This window comes from Myxine glutinosa, chromosome 1 (assembly GCF_964187855.1).
Source record: "Myxine glutinosa chromosome 1, kmMyxGlut1.1, whole genome shotgun sequence".
NCBI classification, from domain to species: domain Eukaryota; kingdom Metazoa; phylum Chordata; class Myxini; order Myxiniformes; family Myxinidae; genus Myxine; species Myxine glutinosa.
Genome location: NC_136261.1, coordinates 79,616,460 through 79,636,425, shown reverse-complemented (window position 1 = coordinate 79,636,425; position 19,966 = coordinate 79,616,460). Strand labels below are relative to the sequence as shown.

Sequence of the window (19,966 nt, the reverse complement as noted above, 5' to 3'; positions counted from 1 at the left end):
AATCAGTGACATGGTTCTTTCAACAAAGACATCACCGAAGGGTAAAATAAACTCACCAGATTGATATACTGAGTTCAGAAAGTAAACCCAAGTCAAGAAAAAAAATATATTCCATATTAAATGCCAAGTCTGTTTCTATATGTATATATATATACATACTAGGATCTTTCCGTCGCATTTGAAGTATATTAATTGTTTTTCGTAGATTAAAAAAGGTACCAGTTTAATCACCTGTGATTCATGTTCCTAACGCTTAGGTTCGACCAACCAGTGGTCTTCATCTTGAACTATAAAGGCAACATGCATCAAATTCTAAATGTCGTCTGTAGAGGAGTAGGGTACTTGAAGGTTTGAGTTTGGCCTGTGGGGATGATTGTGGAATATCACCGACCAATGAATCGACTGTGAGCCCCACATCATAAATCATCACAACATGAAAAGAGAGGATAATCCAGTGCAAAGTTATGCGTGCTTACTTTGTATCGAAAAATAGAAATGGTTTGTTGAATCCATTGTCTATGAAGCAAACATGTGTTTTCCCTGGCAACCTGTTCCACACTCCCAACAGGTTACAAATAGAGTGGTCTCGTGTCCAGATGGGGACTTCCTCCTTGCGTGTGTGCGAGAACGATGGCTCCGTGAAGATCCCACTCATCCGACAAGGCTGTGCTTCAGATTCGGCCTTTATTGCAATCAGGGTAATAATAAACTTATACACAATAACCTGGCGTTATTATACCTGGCTTCTGCTTGCAAATGCCATTACTGTGAGGCACCTAATGTGACACATGGGTTTCAGACCCAGACAGCGAGCCGTTGCGTATCCACAACCTTGTTCCATTTATTTTATGAACCATACTTTTCTAATGCGATACATTGTATGACATTCTTGCTAAAGTATGTTCCACAACAACAGGTGTTTCTGTTGTATTGTATCGACAACAGGTGTTGTTGTCAGGTTAACTGAAAACTAGCTCCGAGCCTCAGAGGGTGAAACTTTGGATTGCTTATTTGTGAACCTGGCTGATGTCCTATAATCCTCCATTATGCCACCAAGTGTGGTGAAACACACAGTTGTACATTTGGTGTGAGGCTGGTTTCATCATGACCTCACTTAGTGTGCAATGAGTAAGCATAACAATTTGTTTTAAACTTGGGAAAGTGTTTACAGAAATGCATGATATTCTGATAAATTTATACCTGGGGAATTCTCAAATATTTGAGTGATTACCTTTTCCACCGAAGGTGGACGGAGGTTGTGTTTTCACCCCTGTTTGTCTGTCTAGTGTGTTTGATTGTGAACAGGATATCTTAAAAAGCTACCGATGGACGGATTCTGACGAAACTTGTGGACAGGTTGGATGTGTGACAAGATCTAATTGATTCGATTTTGGTGAAGATTCATATCCGGATAATATAATTTTTTTATTTATTAAGTGACGCTTCACCATTTAGAGATTGGGCCAAAACGACATATGTAGAGCACGACATTTCAAGATGTTATAGACAGATGATGACAAAACATGGTGGATAGGTTGGGTAGGTGACAAGAACAAGCCGTTTGGGTTTTGGTTAAATTCCACATCGAGATCCAGCCTATCAGTGAGATACAAAACTTAAACTGTTCAGCCTGGTGGAGGTATGCACTCCACCGAGTGCCGTTCTAGTTTCCAAATGTTTTTCAAATCCACTGAAGCCAAAGAAAGTGTGCTAGCAGAAACTATATGTGGAAACAATGCTGATGGCAGTTTTGACTAATGGAACTTTTGCCCCATTAATTTGTTCCTAATAGATAAAAAATGAGCCAAGTGTTTCCAATTTAAGTATGAAACGTTTATGACACCCAGTTCACAGCCATTGTCCAGACAAATGAGCATCCTAATAATGGATTCTGTATGTCCTAAAACACACTGCAATGTCCACGCTCCGATTTTTAATGAAGCATAGCATTTTCATTGTGAAGCTCCACATCATTCACCAGCATTTGCTTTGTGTGGGGTGTTTTTGTCGATTCACAAAAACTTATGTGCATGAAAATGAAAAGGCACGTGGAAGAAAACTTTCTGCAATGGCTCCACAAACAGTTCATAAAAAGAGAATTGGGAAAGAGTAGGGTACAATAGTATGACAGGATGATCCAGAGTGTGCTAACCTACCTTCAGAGCTGTCTGGTCGGCTTCTATTTCCAACCTGACTATAGACTATACGAATGATGCTTTGTAAGCATGGGGTATATATATATATATATATATGTGTGTGTGTGTGTGTGTGTGTAAGTACACGCACACACGCAGACATCACGAAAGGTGTATTTTGTATAGGATAGGCAAGTTAGCACTGGAACACTGAACGAATTACAAATTCCTGCCGTGACTACCACTGAAAAGCAAAAAACCCCAATGTAATCCTTGCCACGGAGCTATTTTTTGCAGCACTGAAGCTGCCTGTGGGCAAAGCATGATGGAGAGAGATATGAAAGAATAGATAGATGGATGAATAGTGAGACGTGGAGTCAAATGAGAAAGGACAATGTTGACAACATTGAAAAAGGACCATAAAGTAAAGCCATCTACCAATTACATTTTGAAATTTCCTTGAAAAACCAACTACACCTTCAAAATTCCTTGAAAAAACAATTACACATTGAAAAGTCCTTAAAAAACCCACTACACCTTGAAAATTCCTTGAAAAATAAGTACACTTTGAAAAGTCCATGAAAAATCAATTACACCTTGAAAATTTAGTATGGCAGATAGGTGAAATATTCGGGAGAATTGTGCCTTTGACGATACAAGCACGAGAGTTGGCACACAGTTAGAGTATGCCCTAAGGAAGATATTTGGCTATAGGGCCATCGCAGATTTGTCCTGTGACAACAATGGCGGCCATTTTTCAAAATGGCCTCCATTTCTTGTTATTTTACATATATTTGGTACATTACTGTGTATAAACTGTTGTTGTGGTCATACAAGCTTGACATTTGGAACATAATTAAAGACCCCTAACTATAGGGTTACCATATATTTGTCCTGTCACAACAATGTTTTTAAAATTGCCTCCATTTCTTGTTATTTTACATATATTTGGTACATTACTGTGTATAAACTGTTGTTGTTGTCATGGAAGCTTGACATTTGGCACATAATTAAAGACCCCTAACTATAGGGTTATCATATATTTGTCCTGTGACAGCAATGTTTTTAAAATGGCCGCCATTTATATGGTATATTATGGTATATGGTATATGGTATATTAATTTGTATAAACTGTTGTTTGAATCATACAAGAATGGTATTTGGTACACAGTTAAATATTCTGACTACTAGAGTCATCACAGATGTGTCCAATAAAAATGGCGCCCAATTTTTAGTATGGCAGATAGGTGAAATATTTGGGAGAATTGTGACTTGGATGATACAAGCACGAGAGATGGCACACAGTTAGAGTATGCCCTAAGGAAGATATTTGGCTATAGGGCCAGCGCAGATTTGTCCTGTGACAACAATGGCGGCCATTTTTTTAAAAATGACAAATCTGCGATGGCCTATAGCCAAATATCTTCCTTAGGACATACTCTGACTGTGTGCCAAATGCCATGCTTGTATCATCAAAGGCACAATTCCTGCACCTATCTGCCATACTAATTCATTGAAAACTAATTACACCTAGAAAAGTCCGTGAAAAATCAATTACACCTTGAAAAGTCCGTGAAAAATCAATTGCACCTTGGAAAAGTCCTTAAAAAACCCACTACACATTGAAAATTCCTTGAAAAACCAACTACACCTTGAAAATTCCTTGAAAAAACAACTACACCTTGAAAATTCCTTGAAAAAACAACGACACCTTGAAGAGTTCTTGAAAAATCAATTACACCTTGAAAATTCCTTGAAAAAACAACTACACCTGGAAAATTCCTTGAAAAAACAACGACACCTTAAAAAGTTCTTGAAAAATCAATTACACCTTGAAAATTCCTTGAAAAAACAACTACACCTGGAAAATTCCTTGAAAAACTAATTACATCTTTAAAAGTTCTTGAAAAACCAACAACACATTGAAAAGTCTTTGAAAAACCAACAACACATTGAAAAGTCCTTTAAAAACCCACTACACCTTGAAAGGTTACACTCTTACATGAGCCTCGATCTTGTATCCCAAAAAAAAAAAGTCGTTTAAAACCCACTACACCTTGAAAATTCCTTGAAAAACCCACCACAACTTGAAAATCATTGCTCCTTACTCAAGGTTGACTTGCACAGTTTATTACATTATCTTTTGAGTTGCACATTGTAATTCATTATTACAGCACAGTTTATTACATTATCTTTGTCTCACTGAGCAGCAGCATCCTTCCCCAACAAAGTTACCTCCGAAATAAAAAAATCATTGCATTAGTTGCATTCATTCAAAAGAGAATACTGTGTTGATGACAGTTTGACAATTTACAAATTAAAATCACATTGGTAGCTTTGTCATAACCCATTGAATTTAATGCAACGATGCTTATTTAATTATTTAATTATAATTGAAGCCCAACGTTTGTACAATAAAACACCCCTGAAGCCTTCGAGTGTGACGTTCCACCCTTGGAAGAGAACATGGCATGAATAAGCACACACTTTGCAAGTGAAACACCTGAACTAAACCATGATGAGCTTTTGGCAAGACTTTCACGTGGAACATTATTTTTAAAATGTCCCCTATTTAAATCATTGCCTTTGTTAGTAATAATGCCCAATAATTAGTATGCCATTTATTATTATAGTTATTAACATCGTTCCTTTCTCAACAACCTTGATCTTGACTAGGCACGAGGACTGAGTGCCATTCCTGAGAGGGACTTCGCAGTTGGTGTGATAAATCTGGTGCAGTTTGATCCCGGTATGTGGTACGCCAGACCTGCTCACACTTCAATAAACCGCCACGTGGTGGCTACCCTGCTGCTTTGGCGACTAATCGCAGTTAGTTTGCACTTTTGGTGTTCAGGTGGGGTTGGGGAAACAATCAGAGTTTAATTGAAGTCTAAAGTAAACCATCTCGTCTTTTTCATTTAATTTACAGCGTCTGAGGCTCATGGAGTAACTGCAATACAAATCACACACACACACACACACACACACACACACACACACACACACACACACACACACACACACACACACACACATGACATCACCCAATGTCATACAAAAGGCAATGATGAAACCCTGTTTCGTCTCATCTCCATATTGCAGTCACATGATTCTACCACTCCCCACATAATACCTGGTGGTCGAAATGCCTGACCTGAACCTGCTCGTTAGCCCATCCCCTGATCCCCATGCACAGCAGGCGACTGGGTTTTGTAATCACTGCTGTGTGTCTGTCTGTGTGTGTGTGTGTGTGTGTGTGTGTGTGTGTGTGTGTGTGTGTGTGTGTGTGTGTGTGTGTCTGGGCCGTAACGGTTTTTTTTTTACCATTTGAGCTATTGTCATCAAATTTTCACCAAAGCTTTATTATGATAATATATAGAAGGCAGATTAATTTTGTCAAAAGGTCAAAGGTCAGCATCACTAAAATCATCAATTTTCATCTAATTGACCTGAAATTTCAATTTACCATTTGAGGTTTCTCATCAAATTTTCAAAAAAGGTTTATTATGAGAATATGGAGAAGGCAAATTTATAATTTGGTGAAAAGGTCAATGGGGTCAGCGTCACCTAAAATCATAAATTTTCATCCAATTGACCTGAATATCAATTTACCATTTGAGTTTTGTCATCAAATTTTCAACAAAGCTTAATTATGATAACATGGAGAAGGCAAATTAATAATTTGGTCAAAAGGTCAAGGGTCAGCGTCACATAATCGTCAATTTTCATCCGATTGACCTGAAATTTTAAGAATTTGCATATTGGGTCACTGAATTCGGGTACCAATCAAAAGCTAGAAGCCAATTGTTTTTTTTAGATCAACAGTTCATAGGTCAAGGCTGCATAAAATCATGAATTTTCTTTTTGTATTTTTACCTCCGCCACCAAAGGTGGGGATGGAGGTTATGTTTTCACCCCTTTCTGTTTGTCTGTCCGTTTGTTTGTTTGTGAACAAAATATTTAAAAACGTTGTGGACGGATTCGGACCAAATTTGGCAGAGATGTTGCGTATGTGACAAGGACGAAATGATTCGATTTTGATGAAGATCTGGATTCGGATTCGGCTACTAGAATTTTTAAAGTGATTCTTCACCATTGGGAGATCGGGCCAAAAACGATACATAGCAGGATATCTCAAAAAGTTGTGGACGGATTTGGACGAAACTTGGTGGACAGGTTGGGTGTCTGACAAGGACAAATAGATTCGATTTTGGTGAAGATCTGAATATGGATTCGGATATGAGAATTATTTAATCTTTTAAGTGATTCTTCACCATTGGGAGATCGGGCCAAAAACGATACAGAGCAGGATATCTCAAATAGTTATGGATGGATTTGGACGAAACTTGTTGGACTGGTTGTGTGTTTGACATGGAACAATCGATTCAATTTTGGTGAAGATCCGGATCCAGATCCAGCTAGTAGAATCTTTTAAATATATAATTCTTCACCATTGAGTGACCTGGCCAACCAGGCTGGGTATGGTCGCTACTGAGTGCCGTTCTAGTTTTTCCACTGTTTTCATTATTTTGAGCATACGGAATAAGAAGACGTCTCAATACAAATGGATGAAGACGGGCTTTGCATTTTCAGATGCTTTCTAGTTGGTATTGCTTTCATCTTGGAACCTGTATCTTCCCAACTACAGCCAACTCTTTGTAAGTGATTGCGATGTGTGGGATTGGTTATGCTATACGAGGTATATGGTTCTACAGGTGTGCTGGATCGCTCATGGCATGTGACACTGTTGGCTGACAGTTTGGAAGAACCTGATGAAAGACTAATGGTTGATCTGCACTCTCCAATCGGGACTGTTCTTGGGCCTCAAAACACTACTATGGTCATTATTGAAGACGCTCAGCAAGGTATGGTGCATTGGTGCAGCCATGAAGTTTCACCAAAGGGTTAAAGTTTCTGGGATTATTGAACCAGTAATAGTTGCCCCTGCCACCTACGGTGGACAGAGGTTATGTGTACAGCCGTGTTTGTCTGTGAGCAGGATATCTCAAAACGTTACGGACTTATTTGGTTGAAACTTTCTGGACAGGTTGGGTGTGTGACAAGGAAGAACTGATTCGATTTTGGTGAAGATCTGAATCCGGATCCGGATATGAGTTTTTTTGTTTTTTAAAAGTGATTATTCCCCATTGAGAGACGGGGCCAAAAACGAAATATAGCAGAATATTTGAAAACGTTGTGAACGGGTTATGACAAAACTTGGTGGACGAGTTGGGTAGGTGACATGAACACACCGATTCGATTTTGGTTCAGATCCGGATACAGATCTGGCCTATCAGTGGGATACAAAAAGGAAATTGTTCAGCCTCGTGGTGGTATGTGCTCTACCAAGTGCCGTTCTAGTTCTCTCTGTGACCCAAATCTATCTTAACAGGTGTGTGTGTGTGTGTGTGTGTGTGTGTGTGTGTGTGTGTGTGTGTGTGTGTGTGTGTGTGTGAAAAAACTTTTGTTTTAGGGCGATGCCATACACTCCAAGGAGGCAGTGAAGGCTGGGGTGGAGGAGAAGGAAGAGCCATTGAAATGCCTCGGCATGGTCACAGTTCACCTGCTAACCACCGTAATGGAAAAGAGCTGTTCACCATCAAGCTGCAATCTCTCCATCCGAGCGTTCTTGATCTACGTGCTGAGCTCACTTCACCAATGGCGGTAGGCAGTACAGCCACCAATGTTGTTGTTGTTGTTGTTGTTGTTGTATAGCCCCGGACAGTTCTCTCAAACAAGCCCGCGGCACGGAGACAGCCGATCCATCTCGCAGGAGCGACCCAGAGATCCCCCACATCCAGGATGGTGTAACCCCGGCTTCGCAAAGTCAGGGCCACGACAGAGTTAGAGAGAGTGAGGCGGAGAAGAGACAGAGACAGAGAAAGAGAGAGAAGAGACAGAGAGAGAGAAAGGGCTGGTCCATGGGGACTGATCGGCAGTCTGACCGTGGCCGTGCTGCCCTGACAAATCCTGGCAGCAGGAAAGAATGGGAAAGATTTATTTTTTTGGGATACAAGATCGAGGCTCATGTAAGAGCTAACATCAATCACAAAAATACAAACGGACACACAAAACATACAATAAAGGGAGCAGGAGACAAGATGGGGAGAGAGAGGGAAGCACACAAGTACAACAGTAGAGAACAGGGACATCGGAAGATCTGTGGGAGGGGGAGGGCTTGGGGGGAGGAGGCATGGGAAGGCGGGGAGGGGGGGGGTGTGGGAGAGGTATACAACACATGGACACAGCTAAAACTGCTAGAACACTGCTAGAAATTTGGCCCCTGACCTGCATTGGGGAGGTACAACCACCACGAAGAGACGTGCCCGATAGTTGTCCCAATGTTGTTGGCAGTCCTGATGGGATAGCTTTTAGATAACGTGATGGTTTTGGTTGTTGTTTTTTCATTCGCAGCCTGTGGATCCTGGTTGCATCATTTTCTGGGGTTGCGGCTGCGCTGCTGATGCGATTCCCTCCATTACCAGTAAGCTGGTACCCATTTTGCCAACCTCGAAAGGAGACAGGCTGAGTCAACCCACCTAGTTGGTAATTCAACGGCATGACAGGGGAGGCTCAAACTCGGCACCATACGACCTCAAGGCAGCCACCTTAACCATTAAGCCAACACCAGGATTCGTGGTGGCTCTGACAGCACTTGTTGGAAAAGCAAAGCAGCAGCAGAGAAATATGATCCAATGCATCCAAGGGGATAAAGGATCGGTGGTTATAAACCAAAAACCATGGAATAATCAGCCACTCGTTGTGGTATTGGGCGAAGGTTCCAATCACAACATCACGAGGAAAAACAAAGCGCAACCTTGCACAACATTATCGAACGAATTGGCTCCATTTGTTGCATTCAACAACGTTCTGAGCAATCATGGTAACGGCTTTCCCTTTCCACGGGTACCACCGTCGTCCATCTTCGGGAATGAGTGATTTAATTTGGAGGGCGATTCATCATTGCAATCTATTCCCCCTTGCGTGATGCACCACACCTGGGTTTCTGAAGAAACCCGTCTCATGACGAAGCTTTCAAAATAAAAAAGACACAAGCCCATCATTCTTCTCTGGTCGTTGAAATTGACTTGGTCTAAATCTATCATATTAAAGGACACAAATATGGAAGATGTTATTTTATCATACGAGCAACGGTACCTGCCCTACGGGCGGGGCTTCAATTGGGAGGCCCAAATGAAAAGGCAAAATATCAGAAATTGAAGGCTTTTTTTTATTTTAAACGATTTATATAAACATCCGTTAAATCATATCACACGCAAATCATCAAAATCTAAACAGTATTTGTAGAATTTCAATAAAAGCCACATCACTGTTCATATCGGTAAATATTATTCCATCGTGTTTGGAAAAACTGGAGAATTGGAAGAATTGGAAAAATTGGAAAAAAATTTGGAACAAGCGTTATGCCTCGGTCCCCCGTCGATGAAGTGATGTGAGTTGACAAAGCGGAAGACGCAGAAAACATGCTATGATATGATATTTCGCTCACAAGGTTCAGACATACATGGAGGCGGCCATCTTGGATTTTGACGTGGCGACCCAATTTTAAACAGCGTTCTTCCTTATGCTTAGATACACCCACACACCAGATTAGAAGTTGTTACTTTCCTTATTGTCCAAGATATTTCACTCACAAGGTTCAGACATATATATGGTGGCGGCCATCTTGGAGTTTGACGTGGCGACCCAATTTACAATAGCGGTCTTCCTTATGCCGAGATACACCCACACACCAGATTAGAAGTTGCTACTTCGCTTATTTTTCAAGATATTCATCTCACAAGGTTCAGACATACATGGCGGCGGCCATCTTGGATTTTGACGTGGCGACCCAATTTTAAGCAGCGTTCTTGCTTGTGCCTAGATACACCCACTCACCAGATTAGAAGTTGGTACTTCGCTTATTTTTCAAGATATTCATCTCACAAGTTTCAGACATATACATATGGTGGCGGCCATCTTGGATTTTGACATGGCGACCCAATTTTCAATAGCGTTCTTCCTTATGCCGAGATACATCCACACACCAAATTAGAAGTTGGTACTTCGCTTATTTTTCAAGATATTCATCTCACAAGGTTCAGACATACATGGCGGCGGCCATCTTGGATTTTGACGTGGCGACACAATTTTCAATAGCATTCTTCCTTATGCCGAGATACACCTACACACCAGATTAGAAGTTGGTACTTCGCTTATTTTTCAAGATATTCATCTCACAAGGTTCAGACATACATGGCATCAGACATACATGGCGGCGGGCATCTTGGATTTTGACGTGGGTTGCACCCACACACCAAATTCGAATGCGGTCCTTCGCTTATGCACGCACGCACGCACGCACGCAAACACGCACGCCCGCACGCACACACGCACGCACGGACGGACGGACACACGGGCGGAGGGGAAAACCATAGTCCCCCTTTCGCTCCGCTGTGCGACGGGGGACAAAAACAATATAGCCTATTTTACTCCAGGGGGTCCCAGGATTACCCACCCAAAATTTCGTTGCGATCGGTTCAACCGTTTTTGCGGTACCTGGTAACAGACGGACAGACATTTGGTGAATTATATACAACTAGCAACGGTACCCGCCTTGTGGGCGGGGCTTCAATTGGGAGGCCCAAATGAAAAGGCTAAATATCAGAAATTGAAGGCTTTTTTTAAAATTTTAAACGATTTATATAAACATCCGTTAAATCATATCACACGCAAATCATCAAAATCTAAACAGTATTTGTAGAATTTCAATAAAAGCCACATCACTGTTCATATCAGTAAATATTATTCCATCGTGTTTGGAAAAACTGGAAATTTGGAAAAATTTAAAATTTGAAAATTGGGGAAAAAATTGAAAACACAATATAGCCTATTTTACTCCAGGGGGTCCCAGGATTACTCACCCAAAATTTCGTTGCGATCGGTTCAGCAGTTTTTGCGGTACCTGGGAATGGACGGACAGACGGACAGACAGACATTTGGTGAATTATCGTAAGATTAAAGATGATAGGTTTGGTTTCATGCAAAATCCAAGCAGGTTCATTATACGTATCATGATAACCACAAAAACAAATGTTTGTCCGAAGCTTTCCAGTTTATCGAATCTCTTATAGCCTAAGAATGCTGTTTTGTTAATCTCCTTTTGCAGTTCCATGGGCTTGCTCCACTAAAGCTTGAAAGGTTGAGCCCCATTGAAAAATCCTTACAAGCCAGGGCACCTGTCCGTTCATATTTCAGCCATCTCAAACGTCAAGGTGCCTCGGAAAGCCTGACGAATAGCCATGAAGCACGACAGGCAGACAGGGCAACGGAATACACCGAGATGGCAATGGTAAGGTCAACGCACCACACCTCACCTTTCACATTTATTTGCAGTAAATCTTCTTTCATTCCTATTCAGGACTGCAAGGATGGCTTAGATATAATGGGCAAACTTTCAAAATGTCTTCTCCTGGATTTGAACTCCAACAAATAATCAGGTGCAGAAAAAAAATCAATGTGGTACCCAGCTGTAAGAGGGTATTGCATCATGGAGCACATCATCATACTTTTGAAGGGATCGAAAATTATCGTTTCATCTGCTATCTCGAAGCTCACGATATCTATACTATAAAACAGGAGTGTCTGTCTCTCTGTCCGTCCGTCCCAAAACTACGCCCGCAGTTTTTGGGCTAGCCCCGCCAAACCTCCTGTAGAATATTTTGGGGTCCCAGCGGATGTTGTAAGGTAGGTAGGAGGTTTCATAAGTTCCTCAATAAAATTGTGATTTTGAAATTTGATCGTTACGGAGCTGCTGCCCATTCGGAAGTGAACAAGATGACGACGATTCGCTGGTTTGATAATATCTCAATACAATCGTGATTTAACATTATATTTTGATATTGTCGTGTTCCCGGGGTTAAACACCTCTGGGGACGGATAGCCGATCAAGCTTAAACTCCGAGGCGTTAAATCCAATGGTGGTGCGAATACGCGTGGGGATGAGGGCAGTGAAGGGTAGCAAAGCTCTTACCTGTAAGGATTCCCCTGGATGTCCTCGAACCACGATGATCAATTCAACCGACACCGAATTAAAATTCAACAATAAAAGGGTTTAATAAAATAATGCCAGGGGACAAAGAATGTACAGTAACTGAACTCCTAAACGGAGCGCCCCCATACGGACTCATAAAACAACATGAGGGGATAAATAAATGTGAAAATAATGCGTAGTGTTTGTGAGGTGCGTTTGCCTGCACTCCGCCTGGCGTCCGGGGCCGTCGAAGGTCCCGCGTCCGTGCGCGGGAAACACACTCCCTGGCATGAAGTCCGTTCGCCCGCCAACTGTAAATGTGAAACGAGCAGGGCCTCGTTCCGCCCTCTTCCCACAACGCTCCGAAGCCTCTCAGCGACCCCAGCCATCGTGTAGTCAGCACCAACAAACCAAGGATCTACGTCGCGTCCGCTCGCAATCGCATCCACAAAGTCAGGAACAGAGTGTGGTGTGTGAATGCCACCGCCAAGAGCGAGCCCGAACTCCTACCACACACAACGAGGACCCAGCACAAGCGGAGGGATCCAAACCGTTCGTTATGGATGTCAGGGCCAAGAGTGGAAATAAATGCGACCGCTCGCATCATCTCGGGACACAAAGAGCAGCAGTACCAACAGCGACAGGGAAGTGCGACCGTTCACAATCAAACCCAGCACAAGAGGTATAACTTCAACTGCTCGTGATGATGGCCCCAACGCAAGAGAGAAAATGTCGGGGACGCCGTTCTTTTGTTCCCCGGGCTCTTACATCACCTGATGATGTACGCGTGTGCTCCAATCCAAGAGTCCATCTCCTCGCTCTATGGCCGTCCTGGCCAATCTTTCCTCGGGTCGTGGCCACTTGCCGGCCTTTGTTGTCATGACCCGGTCGGTGGTATCATCGGTAGTTGAATGTCCTGTTTCCTGCCACTTCATTTAGTGTTATTTTTAGGTGTGGAGTGCATGATGGGTGTGGTGTGTGTTATAACAAACAAAGGAGAAATCACAGAGGCAATTTACATACAGGGGATGTACCCTTAACCCATACCTAATTAACATAACCCCACCCCTCGCCATGGGGACAAAGATACGACCTGACACGACATCCGGCCTGACTTATGCACATCAAGGTGGCTACACAACATACGGAGCACACTACCCTACACAATCCTACCTGGCACTAAGGTAATCCATTGCCTACCCCCTCACAAACGTAACAATATATTAATACTATAGTGTTAATTTGTGATTGGAATGTGATTGGATGTTTGGAATAAAAATATAGAGATATTGAGTTTAAAGGAGAATGATAAAATGACGTAAGGGTTTCCATCTGTGACATTCGCGGATTCCCCATTTGCAGTTTCAACATTGACTGGATATAGCAACATTCAGACTTGGTACGTTTCTTGTCCAAGTCCTTCATGAACCTGCTGTGTCAATGCCTGACATTCGACTGAAGATGGCACAGGAATGTGTAATTTATTGGTTCATCATTTCCCATTTGCCGTTATTTGCCCAAGTCATTCACGAACCAGCTGTCCATGTCTGACGTTCGACTGAAGGTGGCACAGGAACGCGTAATTTATTGGTTCATGGTTTAGCATTCAGCGTTTCTACATTGTTTGTTTGCTTTTGGCTTCCCACCTGTGCATAGCATGGGTACCTTGCTAGTGGTGGTATCTATCTATAATTCCAGCAATCTCTGTGTGTCTGTGTGTCTGTGTGTCTGTGTGTCTGTGTGTCTGTGTGTTTGTCTGTGACCGCTGTTTCTCGACAACCACGGGTCCGATATACTTGAAACTTGCCAGGTATATTGCTGGGGACCCGAGGATGTGCCTTTTCAAGGTTTTAAATTAATCGGACAAGTACTTACCGAGCTATGTCCAAAAAACGCTTCAACCAATCAGAGAGCAGCGAGCTATCACGTGTGCCGAACGTGGCGATCAGACTCTGCCTCGGACGGCACATTTGACAGCGTATTCATTTATTTCACGTTGGAAAACTATGTTGCCGTTAAACTATGTTTTAAAACGAATTCAAACTGCGATTAAATTAAAACGATTCATCGTAACTGCGATTTGCGAACTTCCGGACAGTGACGACTTCACTTCCGGCAGCCAATCACAGAACGCTTTGTTGCGTAGGCGTGGCCGATGTGAGACGAGCGGAGCTGAGCGCGTTACGAGCTGACCGCCATTACGGTACGTAATTCGATTTCTTATGCGCATTATTTCTCCCAATTCAGTCAGAGCGAAGGGCGGAAGCGAAGAGCGTTGTTTTTTTTGTTTACGGGCGTACGGGCGGGGTAGAGCGTACGGGTAGCGTTTTTTTTTTTTTTGGCAAGGAACGGGCACCCACGTACGGGCAATGCCCTAGTCTATCTATAATTCCAGTAATCTCTGTGTGTCTGTGTGTTTGTCTGTGACCGCTGTTTCTCGACAACCACGGGTCCGATATACTTGCAACTTGCCAGGTATATTGCTGGGGACCCGAGGATGTGCCTTTTCAAGGTTTCATATTAATCGGACAAGTAGTTACCGAGCTATGGCGATTTCTTTACCAAACTCCGCAAGCCGTTCGCTTTGGACCAAACCATTTCATGTAAATAGAGGGGGGGGATTGTCACCGTACTCGCAAGCCGTTCGCTTTGGACCAAACCATTTCATGTAAATAGAGGGGGGGGATTGTCACCGTACTCGCAAGCCGTTCGCTTTGGACCAAACCATTTCGCACATGGACCAAACCATTTCATGTAAATAGAGGGGGGGGATATAATTTTAGATATATATATAGTACGGGCATGCCCTAGTATTTTAAAAGGTTAGACTTTTGGCTGATATCACAGGCAAATAGACTTTAGGTGAAGCCAATCGTAATGCGAGTTTTTGTGTGTAGCCTAACAGAGAAAGCTTTTCGCTAAATTCTGGTATTTCAACTGCACTCCATATATCCAGCAGCAAAACCGTGGATTGCATTTTCCCGAAGCTCTGCACACTTGAGCTGATGCATCTCTTGAACTTTGAGGTCACAAGACAAAAGCTGTTTAAGTGCCATGGAACCTGGTGGAGGCAATTGGACAGTGAGCAAATATGTTGGAACTTTACTTGACCACAGGGTGTTTATGCAGAGTTTGGGCTGATCTTAAGAGAGGAGTTTTTTTGTTGTTGTTGTTGTTGTTGTTTTGCATACATGGGCGAGGCTCATGGAAGAGTTGTTCGCAGAATGAAAGTGAACAAAATGAAAAGGGGGAAACATCAACAGCAGTGAGAGTAAGAGTGAGTTAAAGAAGAGGGGGAGAAGGACGCATGGGGGTAAACAAGCTGAATGAAGCACAGCAAGATGAGGAAGGGGAAAACCGGGATGAAATAGGAAAGGAACAAATCAACCGATAACTAACAAACGAAGAAAGTTGAGAGAGGAGGAAGATTACAGTAACCTGGAAATGGGGAGTGCTTGGAATGGGGTAATTTGGGGGTAGAAGAGATCATGAGGATTGGGGGAGTGGGGTGACCTAAGGTAGTGGTGAACAGGTTGACAGGATGGCCAAGAGGTACACACACTAAGCTAAGCTGTCTAGCCTTGTGCTGCATCTGAACGAAGAAGTGATAAACAGGTGTCTTGAAGCCCTGCAGTGAATAATAGGACCGAACAGACGGGGGAAGTTCATTCCACAGGTGAGATAAAAGAGGAACAAATGAGTGGTGGTGAGCAGTGAACCTGGATTTAGGAGTTTAACAAGGAGAGGGTTACTTGCATACTATGTGCGCTCTGTGGATACCTGGGAGAGACAGAGCCAAGAGAGGTCTTGCACCCACGCAGAGGGTGCAAGACCAAAAAGGAGGCGTCAGAATACAGAGAGGCCACCAAACTCTCTGTGATGTGAGAGTAGCAGGCCGAGACACTCAGCTTCATCACGGGAGGTCCAAATTATTTTGACGGCCTTGCTTTTCACAGAATTAAGATGGGCAAAGTATGTGGCAGGGGCACCAGCCTAAAGGGGAGATCGGTAGGGGAAGGCGGGGCAAGTTGAGCATAGGGGTAAGTTGAGCCACCACCTCCCAGCCAGTTATGAATGAGCCAGACTTTGTGGTGGCGCCATCTATAGATGCCCCATTGCATAACTCCAAATTCTGCCATATTGTTTTCTAAATTGAAACAGAAACCAGTGTTGCAGAGGGAAAAATCCAATTTTCAGCCATAAAAGTAAAAAGGTGTAAAACAGGTAAGTTCACGTTTCTTCCATATGCAGCATAGATATAATATGGATATCAGATGACAATTGTTAGTCCAGGTATGTGTCTCCATTCTTGTCATAGACTTTAATACGATGGATGCATAGAATATGTGTGTATGTGGAGACATCTCAGAAAGTTCAGACTGGGGTAAGTTGAGGCAGACCCTACGGGGCAAGTTGAGCCATGGCTCAACTTGCCCCGTAGGGTCTGGCTCAACTTGCCAACTCATGTTGGTGGAGATAATAATAATTAGCATTTATAATGCGCTTTTCCCCAAAGGCTCAAAGCGCTTACAGAATACCATATTATTACCGTACCCCGGTCATTGGATACATTGCGAGCCTGCACCACACTGGGTGTACCATCTCCACACCCCAGGGAGCATTCCTTGCCGTGCTGCCATTTCAAGCGCTCCGAGCAAAGCTCGGGCAAATGTGCTGGCAAATCAAGATTTGTGCATTACATTGCTCGGGTTGATGTACTGAATGGAGAGGAATTTCAGTTTGAAGGTGTCTTCCTGCAGAAGGTTGCTGGAAAAGTTGGATCTGACAACCCAGTGTTTGTTCCAAACCCAAAGGATGAAGCAGGATTTGAACTCGAAGACATCGTGCGTAAGCTGCCACAGCCTAAGTGCGTTGGCAGTTCTGCCCGTTGTTCTGGACAGCTTGTGTTCAATTGTGACTTGTCAGTTTGGCAGCTTAATTGACTTGATTTCTGACATGTTTTAGTTTTAGTTCCAGATCCAAATGATGAAGCTGGCATTGATGAGCAAGATATTGTGCCTTAATTGCCACAGTCTGACTGTTGGCCTTTCTGGGTGTATTTGGGACACTTTTGTTTTATTGTGACTTAAAACTGTGGCAGCTGTTTTCAACTCAATCCAGCTGCCACATTGAATTGTAACCATGAACACAAGGCACATGTAAATATTTCGTTCAGTGTTGTAACAAGTAAATTAAATATTTTTCAGGCAGACCAATTTTTGTACTTCAGTTATCTTTATTTGGGGCAATGATCAACTATTTGGGATACTTTTTGTTTAATTGTGACTTGAAACTGTGACAGGTGGATTGAGTTGACTTTTCTTACCACAGTTGACAATCTTGTTTTTCTATGAAAGTGACTCAATTTGTTCGTAACTGATTACTATAACCATGAACACAAGGCAATCATTTCGTTCAGTGTTGTAGAACTTTACAACATTAAATATTTTTCTGGCAAAACAATGGTTTTCTACTTTAGTTATCTTTATTTGGGGCAATGATCAACTTACCCCTATGTGGTACAACTTACCCCAGAGGTTGGATCAACTTACCCCTCAGGCGGGGCAAGTTGAGCCATTTGGCCTCCGTTTTTTCAAAGGTCACAGTGACTTTCAGTGTGGGGATAGAAAGTAAGAACTAGCTACAAAATGTTTCCCAAGGATTAAATTAGAAGGCAAGATACTCATTTGTGCAAGATCATCAGTAAGTTCAGTCCGAACATTCCAAGAACAAAAACTGGCTCAACTTGCCCCGCCTTCCCCTACTCCATCAACCTGCGAATGAATTTCAGACCCGTGAAAGATTTTGTAAGCTGTTTTCCCATATTTATTTATTTTTCAATTATCTGCCTGGATTCCAAGGTGAGCTCAATGGAATACTGCTCTCCCCTCTGGGCTGGTGCTCCTGCCTCAGACCTAGCTCGTCTTCACGCTGTTGAAACCAAAGCATTCAGAATTATTGCAATCTCCCGCGATGAAGCTAACTACAAGGGCCTCTCACTCACTCACCGCAGGCAGGTTGGTGGTCTTTCCGTCTTCTACCGACTCCTCTCTGGCCTTGCCCCCCCCCCCCCCCCCCAGCTCTCTCTGGGCTCTGTCCCGCAAATATTCCTACAGGTCGCACAAGATCTGCCTGCAACCCTCTTATGGTTAAACTGCCAAAATCAAGACTCTCTGCTCACCTTCACTCCTTCATTCCTCTTTTCTCCCGCCTCTCGAACAAACTCCCTCACTCTGTCAATCCCACTCCACCCTCCAGGTCTTTAAAACAGCTGTTCACCACCATCTCTTATCTTCCCCCATCCAAAACCTTGATCTTTTCTACCCCCGCTAATTTCACCCCAATTCCACTTTTTTGAAATACCAACTTCTGTCCTGGAAGTCCTTGGTGTCCTTGTGTTTTATACTTCTCCCACCCCCCCCCCCCCCCCCCACGCCTCCTCCCCCAAACCCTCTCCCTCCCACACATCAGCCTGCTCTCAAATGTTGTGTGCTCCCAAGTGTTTGTGTGCTTCCCCTTCTCTCCCCATCTTGTCTTCCGCTCCCTCTTTTTATATATTTTGTTTGTCTGGTTGATTTGTTTGTGAAGTAAATGTCAGCTCTTTCACGAGCCTCGATTCAATATACAAAAAAAAAAGAAAAAAAAAGTAAACCCCATGTAAAGTTTTGACTTTTTCAACATATTTCAACATACAGCTATTTGATCTTCATTTCAACAATATTGATAGATAAAGGTGATATAATATAACAAATATCATGAAACATTTACATTTTGTAGTCCATTGTATAATTTAAATAAACATAAATGCAAATTTCACATGTGGAAAAAGTAAGTACACCCCTACATTTATCACTACTTCAAATACCTAAAATTAGAATCAGGTGCACCAGCTCAGGTGCAAATGATTAGAACATCGTTCGAGAGGATCTTGGAGGAACCTGTCATATTTAAACCTCAGATATTTCGTTTGGTTTGCTCTTTGTTGTTGAAGTGTGCGGCGTCACCATGCCTAGATCAAAAGATCTCTCTGAGGCCTTCAGAAAGAAGGTTATTGATGCCTATGAGTCTGGGAAGGGATTTAAAAAGATTTCCAAACAATTTGTACATCAATCATTCGACTGTCCGGAAGATCATCTACAAGTGGAGAAGATTCCAAACAACTGCCAACATGTTCAGACCAGGCCGCCCCAGCAAGTTCAGCCCGAGAGCAGACCGCAAAATGCTGAAAGAGGTCTCTAAGAAGCCCAGAATGTCGTCAACGGACCTACAGGTAGCTCTTGCCACTGTTGATGTCAAAGTGCACGAGTCTACCATTACAAAGAGGCTGCACAAATTTGATCTACATGGGAGGTGTGCCAGGAGGAAACCTTTGCTGTCCAGAAACAACATCAGGGCAAGACTAAAGTTGCCAATGAACACCTCGGCAAAGACCAGCACTTCTGGAACAATGTGCTCTGGACAGATGATTCAAAGGTAGAGCTATTTGGCCACAGTACCAGAAGACATGTTTGGCGAAAACCAAAAACAGCATTTGACCACAAGAACCTGATACCAACTGTAAAGCATGGTGGTGAAAATATTATGGTTTGGGGCAGCTTTGCTGCGTTAGGGCCTGGGCAGCTCACCATCATAGAATACACTATGAATTCTTCATTGTACCAGAGGGTGCTTGAGGATAATGTGAGGCCATCTGTCGGAGAGTTGAAGCTTAACCGAAGGTGGACCTTGCAACATGACAATGACCCTAAACATACCAGTAAATCCACCAAGGAATGGCTGAAAAGAATGAAATGGAGGG

General features: G+C 42.8%; 1 protein-coding gene across 1 annotated transcript in view; it reads left to right on the top strand.

The window, feature by feature from the left end:
* The window catches only part of FREM1 (FRAS1 related extracellular matrix 1), a 204,023-nt gene that overhangs the window by 164,106 nt on the left and 19,951 nt on the right, over window positions 1-19,966 (top strand). The window contains exons 30-34 of the mRNA XM_068114049.2: window positions 569-698; window positions 4,812-4,884; window positions 6,851-7,000; window positions 7,609-7,799; window positions 11,305-11,487. Of these exons, the coding sequence (XP_067970150.2) occupies window positions 569-698; window positions 4,812-4,884; window positions 6,851-7,000; window positions 7,609-7,799; window positions 11,305-11,487 (727 nt within the window). The remainder of the gene's footprint in view (window positions 1-568; window positions 699-4,811; window positions 4,885-6,850; window positions 7,001-7,608; window positions 7,800-11,304; window positions 11,488-19,966) is intronic.